This window comes from Rhinichthys klamathensis, unplaced genomic scaffold (genome assembly GCF_029890125.1).
Source record: "Rhinichthys klamathensis goyatoka isolate OS25496 unplaced genomic scaffold, OSU_Roscu_1.1 h1tg000487l_1, whole genome shotgun sequence".
In the NCBI taxonomy this organism is placed as follows: Eukaryota; Metazoa; Chordata; class Actinopteri; order Cypriniformes; family Leuciscidae; genus Rhinichthys; species Rhinichthys klamathensis.
This window is the reverse complement of record NW_026606974.1, coordinates 2,545,091-2,559,423: the sequence shown is the minus strand read 5'-3', so window position 1 is coordinate 2,559,423 and position 14,333 is coordinate 2,545,091. Positions and strand designations below refer to the sequence as shown.

Here is a 14,333-nt window from a genome sequence, read left to right as displayed (position 1 = left end):
TTTGTTGTGGTGTATCAGGTCCTGCTGGGGGCACTGAAGGAGTTTGTTGTGGTGTATCAGGTCCTGCTGGGGGCACCGAAGGAGTTTGTTGTGGTGTATCAGGTCCTGCTGGGGGCAGCGGGTGGAAACTGCAAAGATGCCTTTTTATAGCAGCTTTATTTATGTAGGTCTGTGGACAATGACAGCAGTGAAAATGCTTGGCCTTTTGGCCACAGCCAAGGTCACAGCTGTATATAACATAATCTAAAGCAAAATTGAAAATAGCCATGTTAGTAGACGTAAAAAAATGTTTAATACACATTTAAAAGATATGCATATCCACTCACCTCCATATTCAGTTGCTCTTATTTTATGCCCAGCTATATGGGCCACTATTTGATGATATTGTCTGGGTTTACATATTTGAGATGTGCAGAAGGGGCATGTGAATAAATTAGTATCTGCAAGGTAGCGCTGTGGTTGAGGCTCTTGTCCTCTCCGCTGAATTGTGATGTGCTGAATAGACAACAAATTCATCCATTTTAATTTAAAAAGTTTCCTCCACTGTACATAATTATGTTAGTCTATAGGTTTGACTACACATGTGAGGTATTAAAGCCTGCACTGATATAATGAAGAGTGTTGAACATTGACTAGTGAGCTGATCTCACAGCTAAAAAAGGTCAAATCATGTTTCTATTTAAATCTAGGTGTCTGCAGAGGTTTTTGTTAGGGTTATGAGATATAATATACATAACAGAAAAATTATAAATATTACATTAAAATTGATATTAAAAATAATAAACTTAACAAGCAATGCTTTTTCAGCTTTTCTTGTTTTCTTACAGCGCACCTCACACTCAAACACCATTTCATATATGAAGGGAGTGGGTTCTGGACTGAATGAAAACGTAATTTATCCAAAATATTATAGTTTTTAATCATTTTTAATTAGACAGAATTTGCAGTTAGATTAATGTGCACAATACTTCCCTTAAAATGTATTTATAGTTATTTATTTTTTTATTATTGTATTTATAGTACATATTAGTAGGCTACCTATATCCCCTGGTTTCACAAACAATTTTAAAGCCTATAGTCCTAGACCAAATTAGTCTGAGCTGTTCCAACTGAAATAAACTTGCACTGACTGATCTTAAAATATATCAGTGCCTTTGTTTTGTCTCAAGATGAACACCAGTAATGTTTTTTTTTCTAAGCATGTTTATGAAAATTTAATTATTTAAATGTCCTAATTGAACTATGGACTAATCCTGGTTTAGGCTAAAACCTGTCCCTGTCTGTGAAACCGCGGCCATAATTCGGTGGAATAGCCCACTAATATTTGTTTACAACTATTGTTTTCTAGTCTGACAAGCTAACGTTAACTATTTTTTATATTACAATACGCCGACAGTAAGCAAACTACCACTATCAACACTAAAGTAACAAACGCATGCACCAAAAAGTTAGCGAATGTTTGCTAATAGTGGTTAGCGATAGATTGTAAGTGGCAGACCTCTTGGAGCTTTTCTTAATCGTGTTGCAAGCAAGTTTACACAAACTAATTAACGTTAACTGACGTAAAATGAGAATTTACACAAATCCACTTACATCCATATGCAGGACAGGTGACCTCTCTCCTCATTTCACCGCTTTCTCGCTTTATCACTAATATCTGAATATCTGATGGGGAAAGCGTATTCAAGTATCGCCCACTCAAGTTTTAGCAAACCAGGCAGAGAGATTGTAAAACGCCTACCCGGTTGTAAAACGCCCCCAAATTGAGGCACGCCCCTTGTTGCTCTGCAGAGACCTCCTTCTCCCAGTAGGTGGCGGCAAGTCCCTGTAAGAGGGATTCATTCATTCAAACGATTTGTTCAAACGGCTGATTTATTCGGGAAAGAACAAGTGATTCGTTCAAAACGCGGATTTCAGTCAATAAATCATCGCTGTGTTGCATTGAGACTCTGCTACGGTTTCATTATGAAATTCTAGTCGGCGAAATAAAGGGAAAACAAACAATATTGTGTCTAAAAAGTAACTCCCAATGTTAACTTATTGTTAATTTAACTGTTGTATAACATAAATATCACAGTTGCAATTGTGCACGGGAAAACGGCACTCTTGCTGATGTGATATTCTAATATAAGAACATAATATGATATAAATATAAGACAAAAACTAATTTGGGGACATAGCCTATATGAACTGCACACAGCAGTGAAAGGACGATAGACAAATGCTATGTCAGCTCAAAGTGCCTCGTAGGCTACATAGTTAAAACAACGATTACAATATCATAATAGACAATACACATCGCACACCCCATACGCACATAAAGAATGAACTTACAACTGAACTGACATTTACCAACTTTCTTCTTCTCTCCTCTCTCGCGTGCAGGAGACAGGCGTTATTCTGCCGCGATTCCCGCGAATGTGATGCGAATTGTCACGTGAAAATGCAAATCCACAAAGATAGAAAAATAAAAAATAATACGCATACAACGATAGCAAAAAACAGTTTTGTAAAAATTATTTCAAACTCCACATTTAGGGGGGCCACAAGGGGGGCCAAGCTTTTTGTCACAGGGGCACGGGCCCCCCTGGCCCCCCCTCTAGAACCGCCACTGGTATAGAGTGGGGGAATAGTTATCACTTACTGTAAAATCCGATTTCTCTCAGGTACGACTCGCCAGTGTAAGATTCACAGTGAATACTTCTACATCACTCTTGTCAACTTAGTCCATATAGCAACAACACATAATTGACTTTATCTAATTGGTTATTTGGGGGGGAAAACGGTGTGTGTGTGTGTGTGTGTGTGTGTGTGTGTGTGTGTGTGTGTGTGTGTGTGTGTGTGTGTGTGTGTGTGTGTGTGTCCCACTACCCACTCAATACACTCTACCCTGGGACTACATGAGCCAGAATATAAATGCAAACTTGTCCAGATTAGTGGAAAATGCTATTTATTATGGGTTAAATTCAAAGCAACATACTAATTACATGATTTTAAAATAGCAGCAGATGCCATGGATGAGCTAAAGCTATATAACAACCTCCTTATAGCATCTTGAGAATGAACGTACGTTTTGGCTCCCTGTTTAGGAAAGCCCTTTGTAACACTGAAGAGCTGCACAGCAGTAAAGTTACAACTGCCAAGCCATGTGTAGGCCTATATGTGTTGATTCCGGCTCCTTTGCCATTTGTTATTGGCTATAGCCTATCAAGCTCACAGCATGAACCCAAAGTATTAATTAGCTGTTCAGTTATATTTACAAATGCACCCTCATTTATGCTTTTAATTGCCATTAAAGTTTGCCTGTGCCATTAAGTATTCCACAGATTCTAATTTTAAACAGATTCTAGATTACTGTATACTCTATAATGGTTATGTGGAGCATACAGTTCAATGGAAAAGAATAGGAGGTCTGCAATGGAATATTGTCATTACCTGTACTTTATTTATCGATTTTTATAGATAATCAGTTTCAGGGAATGGGTGAAACCACTCTTGCTGCTCTCTGATGTAAATAAAAATATCCTGCTCTTAATTCCCATGATGCTAAGTAGCTGTTAAAAGCAACATTTGGCCTTTGGAAGAATCTGGGTTAATGCATTCTCAGTCAGGCAATGGAAGGAAAATAGAGGGGTGGAGGAGGGACATCAAAAGCAATTTTAAATGTTTATACCCAAACGCATCAGGTCAAATGATGAAATGCATTTTAAAATGATGCTATATTTGAAGAAGACTGTTTTTTTGTTTTGTTGTTTTTGAATGATTAGAGCAGATGTATCCCATACTGGGAAAACAGGCACGGCAGAGGATATTGCCACCCTAACTTACTCACAATAAATGAACATTTTATTAAACCCTTGTGCATTTATAATTTCCGAAAGCTTGAGTGCTGGCTGCAACTGTTCATTAATTACCAACTAGTAAACATCTGTTTTGGCCTGTATTGGAGATTCGTACTAGAAAAAGTCACTGTGAGTTACTGAGCTTTCATTTTTGTGACATTAGTCTAAGCTTCAATCTTCTGACTGAAATCTAATATGGTTTCCAAGTTTAAATTTTACCCAAACTATCTAGGCCTATTCCGTACATTCCCTCCCTATTAAAATGTGCTAGGCCTTTGCATATCCATTATGCTATATTTTGAGCCTACATTTGTTGCATTTATGCCTATTACTGTTTGTATTTATTGTTTATTTTATGTGCCATGACTGCCATCTAAAGCCAGTTGCCTTAGAATTCGAATTGTATTCTTACAGTCGCCTGTTAAAATAAATAAAAATGGATTTCTCAGAAAACATAAAACACTATAATTGGGCAGAAAGAAGCTTTGTAAACTTCAAGTCTTTGAACTTCACAGGACATAATATAACAGATGGTCACTTCTCCAACTTGGTTGCATTTTAATGTGTATCAACAGCACCACCTAAAGGTCTTACGTTACACTTTGTTTAATATTGTTCGGTGTTTTGGGCTTACTTATTTATTTATACATATGGGAAGTTGACATGAAATGCAGGGATAGATGACATGTCCTGTGGTGTGACATAGCCTATAGGCTATTCAGTTTAAAATTGGTTTAAGCCTATCTTAAATAAGTAACATTTATGACCTCATATTAATGGAGACTAGCCTATAGTTTACAGCCAGTTTATACTTTGAAAATGACTGGTGAAGGCATAATGTAAAAAAAAAAAAAAAAAAAAAAAAAATATATATAGGCTATATATATATATATATATATATATATATATATATACACTACCGTTCAAAAGTTTGGGGTCGGTACGATTTTAAATACTTTTAAAATAATTCTCTTCTGCTAACCATGGCTGCGCTTATTTGATTAAAAATACAACAAAAATCAGTTATAGTATTAAATATTATTCCAGTGTAAATCAGCTGTTTTCTGTGTGAATATATAGTAAAGTGTAATTAATTCCTGTGATCAAAGCTGAATTTTCAGCATCACCAGTGTCAGTGTCTTCAGTGTCAAATGATCCTTCACAAATCAGTATAATATGAGGATTTGATGCTCAAGAAACATTTTTATTATCAATGTTGAAACAGTTGTTGGTCTGTCAGTTGTACAGTTATTTTTTTTTTTTTTAGGATTCTTTGATGAATAGGGTTAGGGTTAGAATCTTTTGTAACATTATAAATGTCTTTACTGTCACTTTCGATCAAATTAATTATTCCTTGATAAATAAAAGTATTGATTTCTTTCCTCCAAAAAATAAAAATAAAATTCTCACTGACCCCAAACTTTTGAACGGTAGTATATATATATATATATATATATATATATATATATATATATATATATATATATATATATATATATATATATATATATATATATATATACATATAGCAAACCGCTTCAAAAAAATGGAGCCGAAGATAGACACTTTCCCCTAAAAAATCTTATATTCTTTTAACCTGTTGAAAGCATTATGATCAAAAGAATGTTATGCAACTACTCCTATCAATTTAAGCGTTTTAAATTTACAGCACCATCTATTATGTCGCTCATAATTTCTACATAAATATTTTAAATGACTATATAAGTTCTTAGTTTCAGTAAAAAAAAAAAAAAATCATCTGCGGTCTAAACTCTTATTTTGAAACGCAAAAGCTGGATATTACCGGAAATGATCCACACGGTTTCGTTTCGTGGATTCCTCTTTTGTTACTAAATCGCTTATTTTGAACATTATACAAGCAACAAAAAAGAGACATATGTCAAAGTAGATTATCACACGTTGAGATTTAATTATACATACACGTTTGGAATCTCTGGATGCATAAAAAGTTACGCACAAGTGTGATCTGGCTACCTGCATATGACGGATTTTTCACATTTGACAAAGTTAAGGAGAGTTTACTGATATTAAAACTACCACAGGATCTTATAAAATGTAAATAATCGGGCCGCTGGAGATAGTAAACGTTATTCGCGTCATGTCGTAAGTACCGTAATTTTAACTCCTACGTTTTTACAGTCTGGTACGTCCTCGTAGAAATCGTAATTGCAACTATTAACCAGCTGGGCATCTCCAAATTCACGTGTCAATGAACGCACGAGCGCAAAGCACGAACCAATGAATAAAGAATAATGCTTTATGGCACAAGAGAAAAAAAATCTTGATCTGGCCATTCTCGGTACTTTTTGGTACTAGTTCACCCCCAAAATGACAGTTTCTGCCATTATTTGCTCATTTATTTCACTTGAATAGAGATTGTAATTTAAGATTGTTCATCACATAGCACCGTCACCGTGTGTTTGTTTTATTTATCTTATTGTATTACAGTTCTGACGATGTGTCGAAGAGTGCAGAAAAAGTGTGGGGGGAAAACATGAGCTCTAATGAAGAGGTGGCGGCTGCATCCAAACCTTATTTTATAGGGAAGAAAGAAAACATCATTCAAGCCAGACGAGTCCTGAAGTCATTTGGTGGAAGAGATGTTCTAGTGATGTACCACCAGGGGGACTTCTATGCTATTGATGCTCGTTGCTACCGTAAGCTTCTGCATGCTACCATGAAATCAAATTTGACAATTATTGTTTGTTAGGGATTATATTTCTTATAAATGATTTATCGGTGGAGGGCATCATTTGAAAAAATGACGGCCCTATGTTATTCCAATCCCATTTAATTTTCTTTACCTTAACAACCTCACCATACTCAAATAGTGTTTAATTATTTTATTTGCTCAGAATTTATACAGATTGAAGGCTATGCGCATCCTTCCGCCCTCATTAATATTTGACATTATCAGACATATGTTTACATTACACTGCTTTTATGCTTTGCGTTATGCTTTTATTTTGTTGCAGACTCTGGAGGTCCACTTCAGGAAGGAGATATAGAGGTGGGTTGTTGTGAAGCCTTTCATCAGGCAATTTCTCTTATTTATATCTGTATGCCACAAATCTGCTTCAACTTTAAATGTTCTCTTTTGCCACTGAAGGACTTTGATGGACGGCCATGCATAGTGTGCCCATGGCATAAGTATAAAATTACATTAGATGAGGGTGAGGGTCTTTATCAGGCAGTGGACCCTTCTGTGAAGCCTCTGAAACCAACTTGGTGCTCTAAAGGCATTAAACAAAGAATCCACACAGTGACAGAGTCTAATGGAGACGTGTTCCTCACCTTAAACGACTCACCAGGGGCCATTGACTCTGATTACTATCAAACTGAGAAATATAGAGACACTATCTTGAAAGAAGGGGTGAAGAAAACGAATTGACCTCACAGGAAGAGACATCTGGGTGAGTGTCTGCTCTGATCAGCAGAAGGCTTTGAATGTGTTCTGTTGAGACTGTTTCCATCTATCACTGCTGGAAAATCAGTTATGTTGTTTTAAGCTGGTCTATGCTGTTCATTAGCTCAAGTTGACTGCAGTCAGCATGTTTCAAAAACCAGCTTGACCACCTCGGTAGTATACCAACTATAAACTAGTTACCATGTCCCAGAACACAGCTAACAGTTCAGTTTTTTTTTCCAGCAGGGGTGTCAGATTCAGTCTCTGATTTTAAAGTCCTTTTTAAAACTGGTCTAGGAGTTTTTCCAATGTATTCTGGTGCTTTCCAAGTACTTTTTATTTACATTTTGGTTTTGAATTTTCATAAATGTTTAAATGATGTACATTTTTTTGGTTTATTTATTTAGTAAATTATTGTCATTAAATCACTGTATCAGATCACTTGTATGCTATTTCATGGAATTCCCGGCTTTTATTCCTCAGATTTTCTTTTGGTTTGGTGACAGGTGCACTGCACAGACAGAACAGGCACCTAAAAGTTTCCAAAGTGTCAGGTGGAGAACAGAGGACCCAAGCGTGAAGTGCAGGTAATAAAGTCTCTTTAATATAATAAAGGTAATGAGCCACGTTACGGGCAAAAGGCAGTTCAACAGAAAGTCTCTTCTTGAAAATAATTAACAAAGGAGACCGGAAACCCAGGATCGGGCTGCAGTGGTCAGCGGGCAGACTCCGTAGTAGAAGTAGATAGTGGGAGGCGGAATGCAGAGCCGGGCCAGCCTTCAGCAGCAGAGTGACTGTGCAGAACATAGAGCCATTAACGACAATAGACTTTACCATGATGCAGGGCTCCGACAGGACTAGACAAAGCTGGGTAGACAGAGGGACCTCAGACATCAGTTTGATACAAAATAATCTCGCAAGGAAGAAGACAGAGAGAAGGCTAGAAGTAGCAATCATAATCAGAGGAAAGGGAGGGCAGGTGTGAGATGATCAGCGCAATTGCTGGCAATAATGAGAAACAGCTGAGTAGAGAAAAGGTGCGTGAGGAAATGTGTGTGTGTGTGTGTGTAAATGAGTGTGCGAGAGGCTAATTAGGAGAGAGAAAAGAGGAGGAGAAAAACCTGGTTCATGACACAAAGGGGGCTTTTCACTGGTATGTGTGAAGAACTTTTTAATAATCTAAAGAAGCTTTTGTTTTTATGGAATGTTGAAGGTTCTTCTTGGAACCATAGATGCCAATAAAGAACAATTATTTTTAGGAGTAATGTTAATGAAAAGTAGATATACTGTTGCTCATAACCGTAAATATTATACAGCTCATAACTGTTTAGTCAAAGGAAAAATAAAAAAGTAGTGTTCTGATATATTCTCTCTTTAAAGGTACACATGTTACATTTTGGTATTAACCAAATTTAGATAATGTCAAGACATCATCAATCCTTCTTTCAAAATGTGTTTGGTCTCATTCTGATTCACTGTGGTAAGCCTTTTACAAGTGTTTATATTTTACATGCGTCACTCGCCTGTAGATACCCTTACGAAAAAAATATATATTTCCCAATATATGAATGATCAATATATTAAATTATATAACAGTATATTTGAAAATATACAGAAAAATATATTAAAAAATATAAAAAATATTATACAATATATTTACTAATATATCATAATGTATGTAATTTTATATTCAATAATACACTTCATAATATATAGTTGTATTGTATATATGATCAGATATGGTACTGCATGTGTAATATAATATTGCAGATATATTTACTCATGTATTATAAACACACATATATAGAGAAATATATAATGTAATATATTTCTTATATATTTTATAATTATTTACATTATTAATGTTCCATATTTTCAAGCTAATAAACAAAAGCACAAGCACACCTGCATGTACTAAAGTATTTAGCCAAGAGACTATCACTGTGCTGAGGAGTGCACAGCCATTACTGTTAAAATATAGTAATTATAGTCATGATGATATTAGGCCAAGTCAACCGAACCACAGGCTACTTTTCAGCACAATGGTAACCCCAAAAACTCAGACATACTAGAAAACCTTTTAAATTCCAAAATAATAGAACATTAAACACTAACAGATCTCCCCCTATATTAATATTGAGCAAAACACATCAAATAACACATCATTTTAACATTTTCTCTCCCTTAAAGCTGCAGTAGGGAGTTTTGAGAAAACGTTGACTTAGCCTGAAAATTTGAACAAGCACAACTTACAGGTCCCACCCCCTTGCTCTCTGCTGCGCTACAGCCCTCCCTCCACGGCTCGTCCTCCACAGCGGAGCCTGTCGTGAACGCGCAGGCTAGTAAGCAGGGCCACCGTAAACAGTTACGGCACATTCACTAGTAGGGACGAAACATCAACAATATGCTTTACATTGACTAAGGCCTGCCCATACTTTGACTACAAACTTGGTCGTCAAATCATTACGTATTTTGGAATACATGTAATGTAACTTTATAACATTGCACCCTTTCTATAAGTTATAAATAGCTAGTAAGATAATATAACGGTAACTAACGTAACAACAGTATGTAAGTAATTATTCTAGCGATATGTAGGCCTAATGCTAGATAAGGTTTGCTAGTACATTTGTAATGGGGTTCAGTTGTTATGGGAAGAAGGAGGCGGGAACCGGCGAACGTTCAACAAGTTTATTAATAAATAAACAAATACAAAATGAAAGTATAAGCCAGCAGCCCCTCACGGACAACACACAAAACAGAACATAAAATCACAACGTAAAATCAGGCCTGTTCCTCTCTCGATCTTCACTGTCGTCGCTCCTCCTTTATGCTTCCGCTCCTCCGTGAGAGATGCGAGACCGGTGCGTCTCACAGATGTCGTTCATTATCACTCGCGCCGCTCTCACGTCCCTCGGCCTCGTCCTGCTCGCCACAACAATATTTCAGCAACATGACAAGCCAGTGAATTAGCAGGTTTCAATTGTTGCTTTGCACAATGCGTGACATTTTATCTACATGTTACGCGGCTAGAGTTTTGACACCGAGTCAATGGGCTCTGTCTAATTCTTTCTTTTTCGCTTGTTTATCGTCATTGGTCTTTTTCCTTTGTCAGAAATTGTCGGTTCAGGTTGTTTCTCCGCCATTAGCACAGCTGCAGCACAGCGGCAATCTTGAGTTTGAACGACGGTACGCACTGTGCAAGAGAGGGGTGTGATCAGCGCGTACACGAGCGTGACTGACACTGCTAAGACATTCCTCCTGGCTCTGATTGGTTGTTTCTGAACGGGAGCGGTGTATTTCTGCAAATGGCAATAGGACCACTGGGAGGAGCCAGAGGAGCTTGATTTTTTCACATGTATTTTTCACACATGTCAGGACATAATGACAGTTTTAACAAATATGTAAAAAATATTTTTTTTACAAAAGTTACCTACAGCAGCTTTTTGAGTCTAGAACTAGAAATCTGTTGTAACTCATTCCGTGAATGTGTGTGTATATGTGTGTGTACATACATTCACATTTATATGGGAACATGTATGTGCAATATATACACAATAAAGGATAAAACTTTGTGAATATTACATGTAATGCTATGTTTGTCTTCATTTATAATAATTTTTTATATGTATTAATATATAGCCATGGTCAATGCATATATTGAAAAATATAAACACTAGTTTCCCCATGGAAATATTTTGCAGTATATTTCTATATATTTTTGTATACCCCATAAGGGTATAATCTCTCTCTATTTGGCCAGATTATCAGATATTTAAAAAATGCAACGTTTGGCCATATAAGACTGGGAATCGTCTTGATAACTTGTGTAACGTCATTCATTTAAAAATACCTGTGTTCCCAATTAGTCAACAACTGCATAAAATATTGCACTTGGGTCCAGATGACATAATTCTTGAATTTCCATATTCATCCACAACAGAGCCGAAGCACAACCAAAACAATGTTCTTTCGCAAAGTGCATGCCGTTTTTTTTTACCCGGGCCAAATTACGTAGTGTACCATTTAAATAAAGAATATCAACAGTACTTGCTTAGATTCTGTGTTCAGCACCTTTAATTAATATTTTTAGATTTGTGAACAGGAGGGCGGTCCTATGAGCTAGTGGGGGTTCGATGTAAGTGCTTGTCTACTGAGTTAGGGATAGTGATGACAGTTTGTGAACTAAAGGTGGGGTGAGTCAGGGGGTCAAAGGTGACATGGAAAAATGAGGGACCAATGATGGAGGTGACCGTGGGTGTTTGAATGAGAGAAAGGGGTTCGTAATTGTGTAAATAGGAGTGGTTAAGTTAGCCTTGGGGGTGCTTAAGCATAGATAACATTCCACAGCAACACCATTTACCAAAAAAAGATCTGTAGTTAAATTACAAAATACTGTAGGATAAAAAGCAGAGTAATTTCTTTTCTATTAAGCAGGTTTGATGAAAGGAAATCTCACCCAGTGAATAGATGCACATTATAGAACTCAGTATTTTTTAATTTGTTCATGTTTTAAAAACATCCTGGGAAATTAAGAGTAGGCTAATGCTAACAACTTAAACACACTTTAAAATAAATGCATACTTTTTTGTTTAACCCAAAGACTGCAAGTTTAAACAAACTTTTCTTCAATCCTCAGGGGGTAACGCATGTAAAACGACACCACTGCACTTTAGGGGTCGAAGGCTTCAAGGATGACTGTAACCTTTTCATTATACTCCTGCCACTCATACAGAAGCTTGCTGTGAAGACCAGGTTTCCATAACAAATTACCTGTTTAAAAATGTCTAAATGACCATGCAAGGCAATACTGTAAGTGGTACAGATGAACACAAAATATATATTTTTTAAATTACAGATCACCAGTTCTGATGTAACCTTTTACGTAATCACGTAAATGTGATACTTCATTCCTTAAAATGAGAACATATGCCCTAAATATACAGCTCTAAATATCTTTTGATGAGCGTTTGAATTCATTGTTGAGAAATAAAATTTCAAAAACAAAATTCTCGTATTTGTTAATAGTTCAGAAGTGATTTTGTTTACATTCTTTGCTATTTCCTTTTTTTAAATTTTATTTTGCAAATTTTTGTTTTAATAAGTGGGTGTTTAGAGAGAAGAAAAAAGTCTTGTTTAAATAAACCATCTTGCTTTAAAATCTTGTTTCAAGGTTTAAATGAAACCGATATAACAAAAAATTGTTTGTCATGGCCCAAATGAATACGTAAAGTCTTGAACCTTTGACTGAATCCATATCTGTCTTGATCTATAAAGCCCCAAGTAATGGCATTCAGTTCCCAGCTGTAAAACAATCTGCTGATTCCAGCAAAGTTTCAAGACAAAATTTCCATTTTCACTCACTAAACCAGGCTGTCTTTATTTTCAAATGAACATGTTAGTCATCTACACAGTTTAAAGGGATAGTTCACCCAAAAATTCAAATTACCCCATGATTTACTCACCCTCAAGTCATCCTAGGTGTATATGACATTCTTCTTTCAGACGAATACAATCAGAGTTATATTAAACAATGTCCTGGCTCTTCCAAGCTTTACAATGGCAGTGAATGGACGTTTCTGTTTTGAAGTCCATAAAAGTGCATCCATCCATGATAAAAGTGCTCCACGCGGCTCTGGAGGGTTAAATAAAAGCCTTCTGAAGTGAAGATATATGACGTAGAATGTAGGAGTATTGTAAGCTTTGACACCTCTCGCGGTTCAAACAAACAGGGCTGGGCAACAAACTCAATCTCCTCCGACATTTCTCTTTAAAATTGCGGTTCTAGTCTTCTAATTCGTGACAGGTGTTTTATTTTGCTCTATCCTCTGCGCTTCCGTGTTCGTCAATACGTCATGCGTCAGGTCAAGAGTTACTCTTTCGCCGTAAATCGATGCGTACTTCTGTCTATTTTAGTCGATAAAGTTTTAAATATGGATATTTTTCTTACACGAATGCATCGCTTCACTTCAGAAGGACTTTATTAACCCCCCGGAGCCATGTGGAGCACTTTTATGATGGATAGATGCACTTTGATGGACAAAACAGAAACGGCCATTCACTGCCATTAGAAAGCTTGGAAGAGCCAGGACATTTTTTAATTTAACTCTGATTGTATTCGTCTGAAAGAAGAATGCCATATACACCTAGGATGACTTGAGGGTGAGTAAATCATGGGGTAATTTTCCTTTTTGGGTGAACTATCCCTTTAAATGACTGAGAGGATGGATCACTTCAACCATTTCTTTTCAGTCATTCATGTCAGAAAAATTAGGTCACAGTTGGCATAAAATGTTTATCGCTTTACAGTTGAGTATCTACAACACAGTATATAAAATGAAATGTGTATGATTTCCACATCTGTCATATACAGTTAGTATGTATGGATGCTCTGTTTTCCTTTCACCAGGTCTGCCAGTTATGTAACTCAACCTATCACAGCTCAACTCTAGTTCTTCAGGCACGTGCTTTCTCTGCAAGGGGTATTTGTATGAATGCGTGTGTGTGGTGGCTGGAAGAAAGAGAGCAGGAATGTGTGTATATTCCAGACTTGAAACTTTGTGTATTGGCTCCATCAAAGATGTTCTTGTGTAGATAAACCAGAATCTATATCACGTTTGTTTGCTAAACACTTGTGGGTTATAGTAGGCCTATGTATTTGTATTTATAGGCCCAATTAAAAACAAATTGTCAGTTGCATATATTCACACTATATTCGTGCTGAATATATGCAATTGTTACAAAATGTAGGAATGTGAGTCTTGATACCTAAATAATAAGGAAAGCACAGACCTTCCTACTATATTTTTTTCAAACCATTTTCAATCTTAGTGGAATAGCGGGTAACACTATTTACAGTGTCCTTGTTACACATTACACTAGGCTACTATAATAATAATAATAATAAATTATGCATATGCTAATTAGCCTACATGCAATAGTGTTGGGTGTAATGTAAGCTATTACTGAGTAATTAATTACTGTAATTTGATTACTTTTCCAATGAAAAGTAAAGTAAGGAATTTATCTTTTTCTGTAATTTAATTACAGTTTCCTCTGATGTA

At 36.2% G+C, this 14,333-nt stretch overlaps 1 protein-coding gene and 1 long non-coding RNA gene across 2 annotated transcripts; one reads left to right on the top strand and one right to left on the bottom strand.

The window, feature by feature from the left end:
- Positions 1-41: 41 nt before the first annotated feature.
- On the bottom strand, positions 42-1,700 carry LOC130072426 (uncharacterized). The gene is made up of 3 exons (XR_008804124.1): positions 1,594-1,700; positions 327-495; positions 42-243 (listed from the first exon to the last, which is right to left on the bottom strand). It is a non-coding gene; the product is annotated as an uncharacterized LOC130072426 (long non-coding RNA).
- A 3,958-nt stretch (positions 1,701-5,658) lies between these two features.
- Positions 5,659-11,951, top strand: LOC130072429 (Rieske domain-containing protein). Its single transcript, XM_056237521.1, has 5 exons — positions 5,659-5,966; positions 6,312-6,520; positions 6,839-6,873; positions 6,973-7,276; positions 11,909-11,951. The coding sequence occupies exons 1-4, from the start codon at positions 5,962-5,964 to the stop codon at positions 7,252-7,254; spliced, it is 531 nt and encodes a 176-aa protein (XP_056093496.1). The 5' UTR covers positions 5,659-5,961; the 3' UTR covers positions 7,255-7,276; positions 11,909-11,951.
- Positions 11,952-14,333: the final 2,382 nt, after the last annotated feature.

Excerpts from the sequence above, each read along its gene's own strand:
- LOC130072429 (XM_056237521.1), top strand. Across the intron at positions 6,521-6,838 it reads TATTGATGCTCGTTGCTACC|ACTCTGGAGGTCCACTTCAG; the intron begins GTAAGCTTCTGC and ends ATTTTGTTGCAG. Across the intron at positions 6,874-6,972 it reads TTCAGGAAGGAGATATAGAG|GACTTTGATGGACGGCCATG; the intron begins GTGGGTTGTTGT and ends TTGCCACTGAAG.